The sequence below is a fragment of the Solanum stenotomum genome, unplaced genomic scaffold (genome assembly GCF_019186545.1).
Source record: "Solanum stenotomum isolate F172 unplaced genomic scaffold, ASM1918654v1 scaffold15228, whole genome shotgun sequence".
Classification (NCBI taxonomy): Eukaryota; Viridiplantae; Streptophyta; class Magnoliopsida; order Solanales; family Solanaceae; genus Solanum; species Solanum stenotomum.
This window is the reverse complement of record NW_026023454.1, coordinates 85,983-105,480: the sequence shown is the minus strand read 5'-3', so window position 1 is coordinate 105,480 and position 19,498 is coordinate 85,983. Positions and strand designations below refer to the sequence as shown.

The window sequence follows — 19,498 nt, the reverse complement described above, 5'->3', positions numbered from 1 at the left end:
TCATATTGCATATTTATTTTTTTATACGTGAGTTATTTGTATAACGGTAAGAGTATATATGAGTCATCTTTATAACTAGGGTATATCAACTCTAAATGACAAAGTTAAAGGTATATTAGACCATTTTCCTTCTTTTTTTTAAGTACTTGAGTAAGAACTAATATTAGTATAGTTTTTTAAAGAATTAAAGTGAAAGTTCATAATAGGAATGAAAAAAATGAACAAAATAGAACATTCAATAACTTATAAAATTTGTTTTTTCTTAAACATTAGATATTGACCTCATAAACACAAGAAGAAAACATAGTCAAATATTTAGTTATCTTTTTATAAGAAATTGTTATTCCTTTTTTAATATAAGAGACCTACGAGATCTGAAACGATCATTTTCTTCAACGTAAAAGATTATCTTAAAAATGCCAATTGGCACTTGCTAATGACACATAAAATTGTAGGGAAAAGGCCTCATTCTCTTACTGATATACATATGGTGAAGGACATTGATTATATACAAGTTACAATTGTGGTTAAGTAAAGACTTTGAAAACAAAATTACACTCAACCACCGGCTGCATTTGCTTGCCGGGGTGGCCTAAAACCATAGTAAATTTACATTTACCAAACTATTGCTTCTTCTTGTTGTAAAAAACAAGGTTTGAATTGTTAGCTAGTGTCACAAAAATTTCCATTCATTTGGTTTTGTACTGCTTTGATAGCAGCAACTCTAGCAGCAGTGGCAGCTCTATTCGCAGCGGTGACTGCTTTTTTCACTTGTTCATCTACTCTCCTTAGTTTAATTGCGTTTTCTGCTGCCTTCCTAGCAGCCTGCAGAGATCAGACAATGACAATTCAAACATTGAATAATCAGTATATGCATATGCATCAACAGACTAAGGTTAAATGCGCATTAAATGACGCGAAAAAACTGTTTTTTTAAACCTGCACAGCTCGAAGGACAGCATCAGTTAGTGGGGGCGATGGAATTTTCAAATTGCCAGAGTCCCATTCCCCACATCTTGTGTCACCATTTCTAAATGTATACATTCCGTAACCTTGCTTCCGACCTTCATGCCATGACCCTTCATAGCAATGCCCGTTCGCAAAATGATACACACCAAAACCATGAATCTTATCTCCGAAATATTCACCTGCATACCAATCCCCGTTCCTGCATAACATATCTCCGTTTACATAACCTTATAATTCAACCAATTCATCAAACGAGACAAAAATCATGAAACAGGATATTGCATTTTAGGAAAGCATGATCCGATCCATCACTAACAAACAACAATAGATGCAAAAATCATACAAAATTATGTTCCTGATCCATCACTAACAAACAACAATTAACAGTACTAAAATAGTAAGCAAGCCAAAAATTACAGCTAGCACTATCGAACACGAATAACATACAAATCAGATTCCAGCCATGGAACAACTGGAAAGTTGTTATTTTACCTGAAATGGTAACAGCCAAGGCCATGTTTGACTGCGCATTTAAATTCACCAATGTAAGAGCTACCATCAGAGCAAGATTGTGAGCCAACACCATGGCTTTGACCATTACACCATTGACCAGCATAGGTATCTCCTGTATAGAACTTGTAAACACCATAGCCATGTCTCAATCCTTGCCTGTATTGTCCTCGATATTTACTACCTCTAGCCCAACTCTCTATCCCATACCCATCATACTTCCCATCAACCCAATCACCTTCATATCTTCCCTTAACAAAATAGTTGTAAACTCCACTACCATTGCACCTCCCTTTATGATACTCACCTTCATAGATATCCCCATTGCTGTAAAACTCAACTCCTTCCCTCACGACCTGGTTTTCATTCTCAGATTTTCCCTCTTTATGCCCCAATTTTGTTTCCCCAATGAACCACTGAACCGGTTTCGAGTGGGTTCTCTGAAACCCAAACCGTTTCCCATACTCATCAAACAAGTTCCTAAACACATTATACCTTTGGTGAATTGACTCCCTGTTCTTCCCAGCGAAGAACAACAGAACCGCTACGAAAATCAGAGCTAACAGGAGACTCTCTGACGTGGGTATATCATCCCTGCTAAAGAAAACGAAAAGGGTATACATTAAAACCACCGAAACTACCAGAACCGGACCTATCCTCACCGGAGCCGATCGGAACGGCGAGAAAAACGAACCCCGACGAATCGGAGTCGAACCGGGTTTATGCGGCTTCTGCTCTTCAATATCCGGTTCATGGTCAATTCCGAATTCATTAATCGACGAAAAGCTTTGAATTGACGACCGGATAGTTGGAGAAGACCGGAGAAGTGAAGACTGTGTCCTCGTTAGCTTCGCCTGGCTTTTCTGACCGTCCATTTTCAAGTACCTAAAATCTCACCCGTTGAATCTTTAAATTTTTTCTCAAACTTCACTCTCCCCTTCGATACCTAGATATTTTCAACTCCAACGCCGGCTTCATTTCTCAGGCGACCGGAGTGGCGTAGGATAAGTAGTGAACAAGTGCGAAGTAAAGCAGGTTTTTTCTTGGGAAAAGTGTATAATTTTTGAGAGAGATGAACAGAATGAGATAGAGAGAAGACCGGGTTTTATTTGAGATCATGGAGGCACTTAGATTTAACGTGAACCGTTCATTTAAATATTCAACGGTTAGATCTAAAGGAGTATTATTAGCCGTTAGATTAAGTTCCCGGTTTCGACGGGCAAGGTTTGGTCGTGGGATCTAGATTCCACTTTTTTTTCGCTTTATTCACTGTCGCAACCCCGGCACGTGCCCCACTGTCCAACTTTCGAGTTTAAATTATTGATTCGATTAATTTAAATTTGAATAAATATAAATAATTTATTCAGTTTATGAGTAATTATTTTTTTTAATTGTCAGTATGATTCTGATCTGCGTAACGCTAAGACAACTTTATGGTATAAACTTATTAATTGGTCATGTGTACTCTCTGTTTTTTTGTTTTAAAACCAAAATTTGGACAAGAGTCTTGGGTCGAAGAAGTGGTCTTCAATGAGGACAGATTCAAGAAAATAGTTAATTATAAATTATTTTGGTAGTATATATTATATTATTTATTTTCGATTAAAATAAAAATAATTTGTGGTAGGAAGGCGGAAAAAATGGCTCATTAATATGATTTAATGATTCTTCGGCAGTTTTGAAATATAATTAATCAAGTTTCCTTTTACAAGGAAAATATGTGTGACAAAGAGAGATAATTAAAAAAACACCTTACTATTTTTATACTCTGAAAATTTGATATTCCAGTTGTATACGGAAATTAAAAAATAGTGTAGTAAATTGTTTTACAAGATTCAAACATCGATAAATAGTATAATTAATTTAAGTTGAAAACCAGGCTACCTAACGATGTACAAAGAAAAGAAAAAGATAGGACAACCCCTCCGCTAGGTTTTGAATTTCATACTATTTGCAAGTGTTTTAAGAGAGCAGTTTCGATACGCACCTAAAGCATTTTGTATTAGTAATGTTCAAAAGAAGGATCGTACCTCAAAGAGTGAGATCAAAGATGTATGTTTTTTTTTTTAATCCCCCTATATTCATCTCTATACGCTATATTTGAAGGGAGAAACGTTGAGATGAACAAATTCAAGCTATTTGGCTATTTCTATTATTATTTTTTTCCCTCTATACTCTATACACTACATCAAAAATGGTTTTTAGCGGCAATTAATTCTTAATTGCTGCTAAATATGTATTTTTAGCGGCAATTAACACTATTTGTATATGTCTCTAAAGCCTTTAGCAACATTGGTTCTAATGACACTTAACTAATGCCGGTAAAGACTTTAACACTCTTTATTAATGTCAATATTTATTGCCGCTAAAAGTCGTTTTTGTTGTAGTGATATTTGAAGATAACTATTATTAGACCCGTCATTATGGGCTAGGCCCGTTGGGCCGGCCTAGCCTAACCCGTGATTTGATAGGGCTGGGCTATGATTTTTGGAGCCCATTTAAGAAAATGACTTTTTAGCCCGGCCCAAATAAGCCTGTCGATTTGTAGGGCTTGAAAAATATGGATAGGGCTGGGACGTGGCCAAATAAAAATTAATTAAAAAATAAAAATAAAACAGAGTATTAAAAATAGTAAAAATTAGGCAAATCACATAGTATAAGAAAGAAATTAATTCCTATTCCTACTCTTTCATTAATTACCAAAAATCCCTTTTTTTAGTGTCTTTCAGATACATAATATTGCAGGCGGATACTTTAATTAATAAAGGGCGGATACTTAAATTATTAAGTTGTTATTATCAGTTTAATGTGTTAAATAAGGGATTAAAACGGAAATTATAATTGACTCCCACAAATCACGCTATGTTTCTTCCTTCAACCAATCAGTCGTTCATAAACCTCTAACTGAATTATAATTTTTAAATTTCAAATTGTGAAACCTTCTCTCTGTTCTTCGAAAAAATAGTAAAAGTTTGATTCAAACAATTTTGAAACGCAATTTTGTGAAGATTCGAAATGAATATTTCGATCTTGTTAAGGCATTTTGGATCATGGGAAAGTGATGTTAGATACGAGCAATACAGAAATGATGGGATAGTGGTTGGAAAAAATATTTCGTTCGTGAATCTTATTTCAACAATTGCAGCTGAATTGGATATTGATGAATTGAAAAAAATCATCGAGATCAGATACGTTGTTGAAGGTAATTTGTCTCCATTGTGTATTTGGAATGATATGGGGGTGAAATGGTACATAGAAATTAAGAAACATGAGGTGGGATTCGTCTCCATTGTGATTACTATAAACATGATGCATCAACAAAAACTTATGCAGTTCCAATGGAACCAATGCCAGACAAGAGTGATTGGACAGCTCCATAATGTGTTTTGGAAGAAGTTGTCTNTCATGTTCATCGAATAATCATTCAAATCAGATTCAAATTTACCGAAAATTTGATAAGATACATAATGAATAATTGTTGGACAAATAATTTCTTTTATGAATCTCAAATCCACCATTGCAGTAGATCGATGAGATGAGGAAAACTTGAAAATCCAATATATAGTAGAAGGAAATCCTTCCGAAATCTAAGAAAGTGAGGATTTTCTTTTGGAATTTGAAGCAAATCCTTTCGAAATCTGAGAAAGTGAGGTGAGGTATGAATGATACAAAGTTGATGAAATGGTTGTTGGTCAAAATATTGATTTGTGAATCTCAAATCAACCATTGCAGCTGAATTAAAGATCGATGAGTTGAGGAAAAATTTGGAGATCTAATACATCATTGAGGTGAAGAATCAAGAGTTTGGATTTTCAATGTATCCGTTATGGATTGATACAAAAAACATAAACTCTAAAGAGATCCATACCTTTGATGGATCATTCATATCTTTTATAATTTTGTGTAATCGTTTTCTGAATTTTATTTCTGAGATGGATAGATTTATCAATACATTACTATTTATGTATCTGGTAGTTGCTACGTATCAGATACAATTAGCGTAAATTCGAATTTATGTATCATGTCTAAAAAATTGTGTATTTGTTCATGCAAGAATAGAATGTTGTGTATCAGATACATAGAAACACCTAGATACATGATAAATGATACATTTAGTGAAAATTTTATATCAAGTATCAAAATTAATAGTTGGACACGATACACTGTGTATGATAAAATTGTAATGTATCATAGTGTTGAAACAAAGATATTATACATTAATTTAAGAAACAAAATTAACTAGATACGTTAAAAATCTAGTTAATGTATCCCAAACTATAACCATAAGATAATTTAGTAATTTGAACACGATACATTGTACATAATGAAATTGTAATGTATCATAATGTTGAAACGAAGACATTACACATTAATTTAAGAAACAAACACATTTAGATACATTAAAATCTGAATACATATATATTAGAAAAATATGAACAAGAAAAAATTAGGAAAAAAAATCAAATTGATATGAAAATTGTAACTAATAAGATTGTAGAGAATCCTTTTGAAAATCAAATTCATATGAAAATTGTAACTGATAAGATTGTAGAGAATCCTTTTGAAAATTGTAACTGATAAGATTGTAGAGAATCCTTTTGAAAATTATAACTAATAAGATTGTAGAGAATCCTTTTGAAAATCAAATTGATATAAAAATTATAACTGATAAGATTGTAGAGTGAAATTAGGGAGAGACTAAAGGAGTGAAAAAAGGAAGGAAATCATGTGTTAAGGCTGAAATACTTATGTATCCGTTTGACTTGAGAATTGAAAAAAAATAAGGGATTTTGAAAATATTTTGAAATGGTAGGGAATGGTGGAAATTATGGAAAATAAAGATATGTATATAGGTAATTTATCCTTTTTAAATTTCAAATTGTGAAACCTTCTCCCTGTTCTTCGAAAAAATAGTAAAAGTTTGATTCAAACAATTTTGGAACGCAATTTTGTGAAGATTCGAAATGAATATTTCGATCTTGTTAAGGCATTCTGGATCATGGGAAAGTGATGTTAGATACGAGTAATACAGAAGTGATGGGATAGTGGTTGGAAAAAATATTTCGTTCGTGAATCTTATTTCAACAATTGCAGCTGAATTAGCTATTGATGAATTGAAAAAAAACATCGAGATCAGATACGTTGTTGAAGGTAATTTATCTCCATTGTGTATTTAGAATGATATGGGGGTGAAATTGTACATAGAAATTAAGAAACATGAGGTGGGATTCGTCTCCATTGTGATTACTATAAACATGATGCATTAACAAAAACTTTTGCAGTTCCAATGTAACCAATGCCAGACAAAAGTGATTGGACAGCTCCAGAATGTGTTTAGGAAGAAGTCGTCTTGCCACCAAAATACAAAAAAATGCCTGATAGACCAAGAAAAAAGAGGAAGAAAAATCCAGACGAAAAGCTAAGCACAAAAACGAATTGTTGTGGACGTTGTGGACAAGAAGGTCACAATATAAGAACATGTACTTTCTTTCCAAAAGATTCTCGATGATTACTTTTTAAGAATTTTTATGCTTCATGTGTACTAATTTTCTGGATATTTTGAATATGCTAATAAGATATTATCATTTGGTGTGATTTTAACTTTATATAAATGTTATAAGAGACAAACTGTTGAATATGAATTTTTTGCCTGTATGGCGTACTTCCGATCTCTCCTAATGTTACTTCTCGAGTCTCTGAACAACAACTTCTCAAAGCCCCACAGCCTGTAACAATCACCATATGTAATTAAGTAACAAATGGAGAGTATGAAAGGAATATGCAAAAAAAAAAATCATTTCATTGCTGATTTAATGGTTAGTAGCTAAAAACTTTATAACAACATAACCACTAGATACTAAATATATTGAATTGTTTTATACCTAGTGTAAAACATATTGTATCATGTGTTGGGGTATATAACAATTAAGTTATTTGATAATTTATTTAGTATCATATACGTTATAGTTCAACTATATTTTGTATCTGATAATAAAAAATTGCTAGTTATTATGATTTAAATCAATGTTACAAGATTCAACCTGTTAAAGGATACAAAATATATTGAAACTTAATTGTTTTGTACCAATTGTAACATATACACAAATTTTTTATTTGATAATAAAATGTGTATCGTATACGTAATATTTTTATGGATATTGTGTATCTGATAATAATATAGTATCATATGTTGTGATTTACATCAAGGCTACCACATGTTAATAGATACTAAATAAATTGAAAATTAGTTGTTGTTTACCAAGTGTAGAATATATAGTATCAGATATTATGTATCTGATGGTTATATTGTATCAGCAGTATTGGTGTATAAGATACAATTTGTAACAAGATACTATATAATAAACTATATATATATTGGAACAATGATTAAAATTGAAATACAATTTTTGACAAAAACAGTCTTCAAATTAATAATTACTTAGAATAATTGTGTTGAAACGGGAAGGAATATTACAAAATACTAATTAATGTATCTTCAATACAATAAAACATAATTATTCTACATTAATGATTCCACCTTCTGCTGGTGTAGTGTAGTCACTCTTCGGCCTTGTGGGATCATCATTATCGCTAACATATCCCGCCTTGAACTTGTATATACAATACTTCCATAACAGTGTTGCATATCTATTGCAAAGTTAGTCACTCTGAATACTAACAGATGGAATGTTGATTTTGTCAGCAAAAACAACTACATACATTCCACAATCACTGCAAACAAAAAGTAGATACATTAAAAAAGAGAATTAAATGTGTAAGTAAATAAATTATTTTACAATACTAATAGGCTATCGCTTTGTTGTTGCATAATGTCTTGAGCATATTCCAACTCAAACGACTGTTGTGGACCCAACAGTTCACCAATTTCCTAAAGATAGAAATGCTATACTATTACAGAAATATAATGATGTTTCGCTTTAATTGATACTAAATAACAAGAAGACATAAGAGGTACACAAAATCAATTATATTGTATATACATTGACATAATTCAATGTGATACAAATATAAATTCTCATAACCATTTTTATTCTTTTAAGTATCATATAGAGAATTATCATTGACTATGATGCACAGTACCAAAACCAACCTAGATGCCAAATTGTGAATTGAGCAAGTATCTTAGATACAGTAATGTTCATTTCATTTGATACTAAATAACAACAAAGCATAAGAAAACATAAGAGGTACACAAATTCAATTATTCCTTATATACAGTGACAAAAAAATAACCTACAAAGTAAATGTGATTTGAGTACATAACTTCAATACAGTTCTCTTCACTTTTGATACAATAACAGTTAATAAACAAATTCGCAAAAAATTATTGTATCTGAAAAACAACTGCATATTTCAAAGAGGATACTTAATAAAAAAATAAGAAATTATTTATCATCAGATTAAAAAAAAACAAGGGATACATATATGATCAAAATTGCATACCATGGGTAATGTTGGTCGATTAATGGGAGAGACAACCTTTCTACCCCTTTTCTTTGGGGTTTTCGGATCTTTTGAAGTAGATGCGTGTACTTCTTTTACCGATTTTCTCTTGCTAGAACTTTGATTTGTCATGACTATCGGGTGATGCAACCTTTTAGAACTCAATTCGTTGCTGTTAGGATCTTCTGAATAAAAAATTAGAGATTTGTTAGATGTTAGATGCATAATGCAAGAGCCAAAATGATTGATACACAATAAAGAAAAAAGAAAAAAAAAGGCAGAAATCACAATGGAGAAGATGAGAAAACCTAATTTGAACTCTGAATCCAGTTGAATAGTGATAGGATTCTTTTGAAATTCAAAATTATTTGAATTTTGATAACTGAAATTGTAATGGGAGAGATTGAGGGCGAAAATTAGGGAATGGGAAATGTTTGATTCGGCTTCCAAATAATAAAGTATCCGATTAAGTTGAATTGGGGCAAAATAAGGATTTTTTTTATTTTAATAAAGAGTAGGGAAATATTGAGAATATGTAAAGTAATGTTGTGTACTTAAGTAATTTGTTCTTAAAAATAACACGAGTCTACACTCAAAATCGGTTTAAAGTTTGAAATATTACAATTTAAATACAGATTATGTTTATAGAATATGTACTACATAAAATAAAGTTCCTAAAATTTCTAGGGAATCACTACATAGGCATAGCCTATGAAATATTATCATAGTTTTTGTGTTTTATTATGATCATTGGAAAACAATTAAGTTAATATTTCTATTTAGCTATTCATGTTTTTACTTGAAATCAAACTTAATAAATATTATATAAATAATTTTATTTGTGTATTTGATTAACAAGTAGTAACACTAGTCGATATTTATGATAATATTTTTAAATTATAATTTAATTTTAAAAATTATAAAATATATACTTTTAAGAAAAGAGGCCTGGCCCGACAAGCCCATAGCCCACGCACTTGTGGGCTGGGCCGATCATTTTCTAGCCCACATAAAAAATGGGCTAGCCCGGCCTGACCCGTCAAATTGGAAAGCATGTATGGATTAACCCAAATGGAGTGGGTCAACCCATATTAACAGCTCTAACTATTATTCATTATCTCTCTCTATTTCTTTTATTATTATTATTTTATTATTAATTATATTATATGATATTATATTTTAACATATTATAAGTCATATAAGACTATTAATTAAGTCTTTATCATAAGCATTTTTAGTCAACACATTATGATCTTGTGCTATTTCAATTTTCATGAGTATTTTTTTTAAATAATTTTATTCTCGTAAAAAGCGAGTTACTTTTACATTCACATAGATGAAACTTGTCAAGAGTACTCCGCATCTCACATTAAGTCACTATATGATTTCCCTCAATGTGTTTCAGATGATTTGTCTTGCCAAGGTCTTGGTTAGTTCATTTATAAGATTATAATAAATTTTGACAAATTAATATTAATGGTATATCCCTTATCAATATGTTCTCACAATATTGTGTTTTCTTCTAATGGGTCTGAATTTATCGTTATAATATCGATTTGATACTCGATCAATAATATTGGTACGATCACAATTAATCAAATTAGAATAAATAAAGTGTTTGATATAACAAAATCAATTCACCTTTCACTAGTTGAAGCTAAGAAAATATTTTAACTTTCATTGTAGAGTTCACAAATAATAATTTGATTTTCTCATTTTCAACAAATAGTACCAAATTTTCTCAGCTACATCATTAAAATATTTAAGAATAGCAGATTTTGTTTTATAAAACAAGTCACATACTTTTATATCTGATTTGCTTGTATCTACTAAGTATTTCTGTTATAAATGCAATATTAAATTAAATGCAATTAGTTACATATCTCGTATTTTTTTATTAGGTTAACAAATTTCTTTTTTGTATTTGTCACACCATGTTCACAAAATTGCAAAAGGAGTTTCAAGACTCACACAATCAACTCAATTTTATTTCACAATTTTTTCAATATAATGTGACTTGTCAAGAAAAACTTCATATTATGTTTATATAGTATTTTTCATTGCAAGAATGAAACTTACCTCACCCAAATATTTCATATCAAAATGACTACTCAATATGCATTTTATAGTTTCTTTTATAACACTCATATTAGAACCAAAAATCAAATAATATACAAACATAACATGTGATTTATTTCAAGTATATATATATATATATATGCATTTGCAATCCTTCTATTTTTTTTAGCATTTCTCAAAAATGCAAAAATTACATTTTTCATGATAGAATTTTTTTTCTCATTTCATGAATCCCCACTATTTCTAAAATTTAAATATCATCTTTTTGTTCATGAAAAGTAATATCAATTTATTATGAACAATATTAGGTTAAATTTATTAAACTTTTCTCCATTTGAATTGATTAAGTAGAAAAAATACTTTCCCTCCATGTTTTCTCTTTCATCTCTTGGAGAAATTTAGCAATGCTAAAGCGAAATGATGTTGAGATCTCCTATTTTGATATCCACACTTTTTCAAACTGAAACTTCTTAAAATTATTGATGTATATGTCACAAATCATAAGAAATTACAGTTAAAAATAAAATAAACATAAATAAATGACACTTTACTAGTCTTACCTTTGGCTCTCCCCGATCTTCAAATCTTGGGTTTGTCTTTGCTTTCTAGAGACCAGTAATATTAATTTTTGAGAAATTTCGTAAGTAGTAGGGTTGTTTAAAACCGAACCAAATCGATGATCCGATCTGAAAAAAAGTTATTGATTTATCAGTAATGGGTTATTGGTTTAGCGGTTTTGATAACAATTTTTTTTTGTTAACGGGTTATCGGTTCTTAACGATTTGAGGTTTTTCTTAACGGGTTAACCGATAACCCGATAGTAAATTAAATAGTTATATTTATACCATTGTGTATATAAAGTCCTTGACTTAGAATTTGATTTCCTACTTTAATTTCTGGTTGTTTCAAACTCTTGATTATTCTATGTCACGACCCAGACCATCGTGATTGGCACCCACACTAACCCTCCGGTGGGAGAACCACTACCAAAACCCAAACCAAGCAACTAAACCAAACACTAAAGCATTTAAGTTACGGAAGCAAGTTAAATAACTAAAAAATGAAGTTCCCATAAACTTCCAAAAGATCTAACAACTAAACAATGCGGAAAATACACATAGAACCTGAAAGTCAATGTACCAAAACATCTAACAATGAACCAAAAGTCTAAACAAGAAGGGATACAATTCCAAGCTAATGAACTAATAACTAACTAGAAAAGCCTAAGTCCGAAATGTGGACATATACAGAAAGGAGAACTCATGGCAGCCCGAAAGAATTGGCTCACCCTTGAATTCGAACGATGATTACTGATCTTCTAAGCGAGGTCTGTCAATAGCCGCCTGAAGATGTCATGTACTCAACAAAGAAAGAGCAAGTGTAGTATCAGTACACAACCACATTGTACTGGTAGGATCACATAGCTATCCCACTAAGTGCATTGATACATAAGTCAATACAACAATATAAGTACATGCATAATATAGAACATATACAAGATTATCAACATTTACAAATAACGAACAACTTCAAATTTCTCAAGATACACAATTATGACAAGTCATTGGTCCTCTCATGGAACCCAAACCCAAACTGTTAGCATACCAGAATGTGGTACCCGATCCAATGATTATGCCGAAACGTGACAACCGATCCAAGTTAATGTGTCGAAACGCAACACCCAATCCATTCAACAAGCCACAATCACAATCACAAAGTACATTCTCATAATCATGCAATCAAGTCATGATTCATGGCATTCATCATTCATATATCCTCATTTACAATTAATGTGATCAATAATGTAACATTCGCATACAAACATGTATCATAATGAAGCAAGAACAAACATACATCACACAATCATATAATCACAATCATCACCTACCTTGAAATAAGCTTGAAACCCTAAGAAACTTGATCCTTCCCTTCTCGAATTTGTTCTGCTTGTTCTTGGTCTACAAACAATCATAATAACACGGAAATTAATAAACAATCATTAATTACCCAAATTACTAGTAGTCCTATGAACCCTAGATCAAACCCACAATCCCAATCTCCCAAATTAGGGCTTTTTCCACTATAGTTTCTAGATCAAAACCCTCCCCCATCGATAATTACCCATTAGATTATGCTCTACGGATCAAATAACGGATTCGGGGAGTTAAAACCTTACCTTTAGCCTCAAGAATGGTGAAAACTGTCAAGAATTGCCTGGGGTTCGTTCCTTAGCTCTAAAAATCGAAAAGTGCATAATAAGGACGTTTTGAGGTTTATTTACGACCTTAAGTCGCGTCTAGCCCGCCACAGCGGGCCTCACCCCGCTACAGCAGCCCCGCCAGAGCGACCAAAACCACCGCCAAAGCGGCTTGCACGAAATAGTGAGCTAATTAAAGAATTCCAAAACCCCTATTTCACAACACGCCTTCAACTAACGACACTCAAAACTACTCGTTCACGCTAAGATCGATTTCGGGAGTTCTACTCACCCAAATTCAACTCCGTAAAGTCGTACAGATTCCTTAACGACTAATCTAACTACTCATGTACTCAAAATCGTAAATAAGTCACCCGATTGTTATCAAATTTCTCTACACCTTAAAGACTCCGATTTTGTCCAAATCTGGACTAGGTTGGGAAATTCCAAGTTACTACGAAAAAGTTTTCCGACCCAAAAAATTTTCCCATTGGTTTTTCTATAACGACGGAACCCGGTTGTTACATTCTATAATGTAAAAGTGTCTGCTTTTGAGCAAGATGTAACTTGTGAACTCATGTGCATGGTTCATTTGGTTTGTCCCCGTGTTTCTAAGTGATTTTCAAATTTTTTTGTGTCAAGTCTTAACGGTTAAATCGATAACCGAACCGGTAATGATCAATAACCGATAAAGCAATATCTTAATGATTCTATAACGGTTTAGCATCTCTACAAACCGATAACCAATAAGACAAACCGATAACTTCAAAACCGAACTGAACCGACCGATACGCAGCCCTGATAAGTTGCATAAATTTTACTCAGTTATAAGAAAAATTGCCAACTTTTGCTAATTGCAAAATGTAACATTAATTTGATCTCAAAATATAGCGAAATATATTGTAGTTTGGTGCATAATAATAGTGAAACATATTGTATCAACATGCATGATAAATATTTACGTCTGTATACAATATCTCTATAAGAAATACATTGTATTTGCATGTATAACAATAGTGCAAATACATTTGTATTCACACGCTTAATAAGTGTATCCATATGTATATACATATCTCTATCTAACAATATTGCACGGAGTGTATTTATGTGTATATCAGCTATAAAACCTCAAATTATCATTATATTATATAGTTTTTAAAAAAACCACTACTATTTCGAATAAATATAAATTTTAATTTGTTGTGTTACTTGCTTAGTTTATTATTCTCTATGTCCCAATTTATGTGACGCTTTTCGTTTTTCGAGAGTCAAATAGTTTAAGTTTGATCAGCATTTGCGCATGGAATCTTCAAAAAAAAAATTGAAATGAAATTTATATATTTGTAAATTACGAAAAAAGTACTATAAGTCACAATAATTAATAATTCAAAATGTTTAAAAGATCTATGAAAAATTTACAGTAAAAAATAGATTTGTTTGAATCTCGAAATCCGAAAAGTATCACAAAAAATGGGACGGAGGGAGTAATACTCTAAAGCCAAAGGGGCTTGGCAACGTCTCTAGCTCCTACTGACTCCCTTTGCCACCCATATAATATTGTTTGACTCTCAATAATTTCCCGCTTTATTTATTGTATAAGTTTGATTGTTCAATAGCTTTTGCATCACCACTTACGAAATAAACCAAAACCACTCAATTTAATGATGTTGTACATTTTACATAAGCCTATTTGACCTTTGCTTTATGTGATTGTCATACTAGTCCAAATGGCCAATACAGATTGCATAATTTGACCAAAATTCTACAAATTCAGACTAATTAAGACAAGCAACCCTATGTCATTTTCTTTTACTCGGTCATCTACAAGTATGTCTACTTTTTCCCTTTTTTTCTATTAGAGTTTGACTTTTTGCACCCTACTACTAATATAAAATAGTTTTTATATTATCAGATGTCCTAAAGTATAATTATATTATTGTTAGTTGCATTAAATTATACGAGGCAAATTATAACCTATTATGTCATGTTATATTACATTGATATATAATATAATTTTTATGGTATCAATTCATACATGTTAACATGTATTTTTCAACAGTTAATATAAGTCAACTCATTTCTATTTTTTCTTGACATTTGAAGAATTTTGTATTTGATAGATGTGAATTTACTAGTGCAAGTATGAATATGTATTTCAGGGAATATTAGTGAGGGTTCGATTCTCATCTTGTTATCTCCTCTCTCATTTTTCTTTTTGCTACTCTCAATATTTATTTAAAATAATAAAAGAATACATGTATGTATTTTATCAAATGTGTATCGATGAAAAATGACTATTTTTTCTTCTATAAATACTTTCTTGCACTGATATTTACACCAAACTAAGCTAATTTACCATACAAGTACAATTTAAATAAAAATACATATGATAATTAAGTTGATAAATATATGTACTCCCTTATCTTACATTTACTAGGGTGGGGAGGCTCGTGGCAAGCACGGGCCCAATAGTCAAAATATTATGGCTGTAAAAATATTGTAATATTAATGAATCAAGGGTCAGGGCGTTTGTAGAAGATAGATAATATCATATATTATATTATGTACTATTAGAAATATTTAGAATATGTACAATAGACATCAGTATGATGTCGAGCTGAACGATTTGCACATACTAACTGAAAATCATCATAAAAGTGATAGATTTGCTGTTGAATATGTGTGTGATTGGCCTAATAGTCTATGGTGAATGAGGTTAGCTAGTAGACACAAACCTCGTTCCTATTCTTCCTATTGATAACTGTGTATTATAGTGTATGACATCATAACAAAGTAGAATAAGAAAAATGTAGAAGAATGTATGCAGTGCAAGTTATCCAGAAAAAACATGTAAATAGGCTTATATTGCAGTGTGAAATGACAAACATTAACGAAAGAGCAAAAGGAGGCTACAGTTTTATGCTATCACAAACACACAACAGACATAAGGATTTCTTTGACTGTGATTTATATGAATGTGAGCAACATTGTTCATAATAAAATGTCAAAAGTGTAATTCTGTTTTTTAGTGTTGAAAGGCAGTTCGATTGGATGTGAGGTGAGCTGTTGCAAGGAGTAGAAATAGGAAGGAGTAAAAAATTAGTGTCAGTGTGCAAAAGAGTTGCTGCTAACTGTGAAGTAATGAAGTTGGTGAATTGTTGTAACTAAAATAAGCTAATTCAACAGTCAACATGAGATGAGGAATTAAAAAGAATTTGTTAACCAATTGATTTGAGCATGGATATGAACATCGATAGAGAGTTTTTAGCCCTGAATTAATGTGAGACTTTGCAATGTTATGTCAGACATAAACATAAAAAATTTGTGAAATTTGAAAGCAGATAAGAGCAAGTGCGAAAGCAGCACTATAACATAAGTATGACACTTACAATGTTTTACAGGAACTATATGGATACGTGTATAAAAGAAAGTAAACTACAGCTAAAAGTAGAGACTTTTACCAGCAATTTTTGAAATAATTGTAAATGTGTGGAATTGATAATCATTCTGAGCTATAGTTTGGTGTGAAAGTGAGATGTAGGCTAACCTTTTAGACCTTTTTGGTTGGTGTGGGTGGTTCAAATTTTGGCGGTGCATTTGAAGAACCAGCTGCAGTAGTTGTTGCCATCACTTCTACCTCACTTATTTCCAAAGGCTTTATCTTTTTAGAAGTCCTATCAGTAGTGCTCTGTGGAGTATGTTGTTTTTCCATGTAGAAAAGAATGGACAAAGTTGTATGCGTGGTATTTGAGCTGCCCCAAGATGACTTCCTTAGCTGAATTTCGAATACTTTATTTGGCAACATCTCATGGACATGATTAAGAGACAATGATTGTCGCTGTAAATGTAACAAGTTAGAACAAACAGTTTAGAACAAAGCATATGCGGTAAAGTGTTTGTGCTGAGGATATATGGTATTATGACAATAAGTGTGTATAAGTAGCCAGTGGGAATGAGAGATAACCTTAGTGCAAGTTATGTCAAATATGTCTTCTGCTGTCATGGACAGTAATTTTTCTCCTAATTCAGCAGAGATAGAGGATGTGGTTGTAGCAGTATCGTCAATAAGATCAATTTGGAAGCTACAGCTGAAATGAAGGCAAGTTTGAAATATGTGTATAATATGCGCTATATTTTGTAGAAAGTGTAATTTAGAAGTCAGAAGTATAGTACCGAGGCACTAATGTTGTTTTCTGATTGCATTTTGGACATTCAAAATCCTTTCTATCCTTTGTCCGCTTCTTCTGTTTGCACCCTGAGCATTCAAGCACACAAAAGTCTTGGAATTCATCTAATACGGCCATCTCTGCTTCAACATAGAACACTCCCATCTGTGGGAAGTTTTGATTATTTAGGCAAAGCTACAAAATGAGAAAATGAATAAGGATACTCTTAAATGAGCAGGTTCAAGTATGACTTACAGAAGGTGCTGATGAGATTTCTGCAATAGAGATAAGTTGTTGGCCAGCAGGAGTGACTATCATGGGAGTGATAGATGAGCTTGTTGAGGTTTTCTCTGATAGACAACTTAACAACATTGTTTTGTTTTCTTTTGCCCTATTGTTAGAACAAATAATATGTTTAGTAGGTTCTTTACGTGCAAATTAAAGATGTAGAATAAATATGAAATGTGAGTACCAGTTGATGAGTGCCACTGCCTGTGGGTAATTTGGATTCACACGTACTGTGGAATTGTACCTAGTCTGCAGTGACAACCCTGTATAACACATAGGTTGTATATTGTTTTGTTATTATATAAAATTATGTTGGTAAGAAGTTGAGCGCATACATACCTTGATAAGTAGAGATTCCTATACTCCTTCCGAGGATTACAAGCAGATCTGCCTCTGTTGCCATTTTAGAGGTAATTTCATGTCCTTCTATTTCTCCGAAATCCTCCCATAGAGTGAAGAGAAACTGATTTTTCCTGAGAGTGTGAGAACATAAGGACAGAAGAGTAAGTACTATGATAATTCTTAGACAATAATTGATGATGTGAGCACAGAAATGCAAAAAGTGGTTACTGATTCAAAATATTTGCAGAAAATGGGAAAATAGAATCTCAAATGTTATACTTACTGATTGTCACAAAGAGAAATTTCTCGACACCTATGATGACTGCGACCGGCGTTTTTTTGAGGACCACAACGAAGAACGATTGCCAGTATATCTGCGTATATAATACATAATGAAATGTTGCAAGTCTTCTGCAGCAGTAAAGATGTATATTTCAGTCTGATAATAGCTATGAATGCGGTCAAAGCTTGTGATATTCCGCTTGGTTGGCGGAGGAAGTGGTTTTTCAACTTCATTAGATGGTTTGATTTATTCAATTACTATTTCTTTGTCAAGAATCCAGTAAAATTTATGTATTGACTTGCCGTATGAAGTCGGTGAGACTTTCACTCTTGCAGTAGAGATGAGGTAGGTATTGAGGAGTTTAAGCTTATTTGCATAGTGCTCAATTTCGTCAGCGTACATAACTGCCCTAAATTGGCATTCCTGAAAGTAAGAGTTATAGAAAGTTGAGATTAACTAAGTTGAGAGGAAAAGAGCAATAGTCATAAGATAAAATATAATAATGAGCTAACCTCTTCATCTTTCAAAATTAAATTTTGGAATGTATATTTCTTGTCAAGGCTTTCTCGTGGGCGTCCTATTTCCACAATTTGAACTTTGCAAATCCAATCCCGAGTTGCTGGTTCTATTTGGTCGATGTTCACTCTTAGTACCATGTTTGTAGGAAATATAGTTAACCAAATAGTAGTATCTGCAGGATAACATGAATATTAAGTCAAAGTACCTGGGTTGTTGTGTTTTTATGAACATGGCTGATTAAATTAGGGACATGCAACATTGTTTCATCTTTTTAGACAAAAGGAAAAAATGAAGCAAATGAAAGCAGCACTGTGGAGTAAAATGCACCTTCTAGCTGCATAAATGAGCTTCTGATGTAGTAACAAAGCATTAAGAAACTCTTGTAAAAGGAAGTTAGGACAAACACTGAGCATAAAGTACAAATTCATAAAAGATCACATAGCATGTATCATACTATTTACTTTTCCTGCCATCTTCATATGGTAACCATTTATGTCCTATTAGTTCTTTGTCAATCATGAGATACAGCTGTACAATTGTAGAATGCGAAAGTAGGAGATTGATAATTGGATACAAGCAAAGCACCTATAGCCAAAATGACCAAACAAAGTATACTGCTTCAGAGTTGTACCTCTTACTATTGGGTTGTATGAGATATAAACTGCGGAAACATAATAAAAT

The 19,498-nt window shown here is 32.1% G+C and overlaps 1 protein-coding gene and 1 pseudogene across 1 annotated transcript; both read right to left on the bottom strand.

Moving 5' to 3' along the window:
* Nucleotides 1-456: 456 nt before the first annotated feature.
* Nucleotides 457-2,547, bottom strand: LOC125850216 (uncharacterized). Its single transcript, XM_049530084.1, has 3 exons — nucleotides 1,462-2,547; nucleotides 940-1,168; nucleotides 457-825 (listed from the first exon to the last, which is right to left on the bottom strand). The coding sequence occupies exons 1-3, from the start codon at nucleotides 2,352-2,354 to the stop codon at nucleotides 664-666; spliced, it is 1,284 nt and encodes a 427-aa protein (XP_049386041.1). The 5' UTR covers nucleotides 2,355-2,547; the 3' UTR covers nucleotides 457-663.
* Nucleotides 2,548-16,769: 14,222 nt separating this feature from the next.
* On the bottom strand, nucleotides 16,770-18,954 carry LOC125850215 (replication protein A 70 kDa DNA-binding subunit B-like; annotated as a pseudogene).
* Nucleotides 18,955-19,498: the final 544 nt, after the last annotated feature.

Bases quoted from the DNA above. Each gene is read 5' to 3' on its own strand.
- LOC125850216 (XM_049530084.1), bottom strand. From the start codon at position 2,354: ATGGACGGTCAGAAAAGCCAGGCGAAGCTAACGAGGACACAGTCTTCA. The intron at 1,169-1,461 runs GTAAAATAACAA...TATGTTATGCAG, and splicing joins CTTGGCTGTTACCATTTCAG to GAACGGGGATTGGTATGCAG. The intron at 826-939 runs GTTTAAAAAAAC...TGATCTCTGCAG, and splicing joins CTGTCCTTCGAGCTGTGCAG to GCTGCTAGGAAGGCAGCAGA.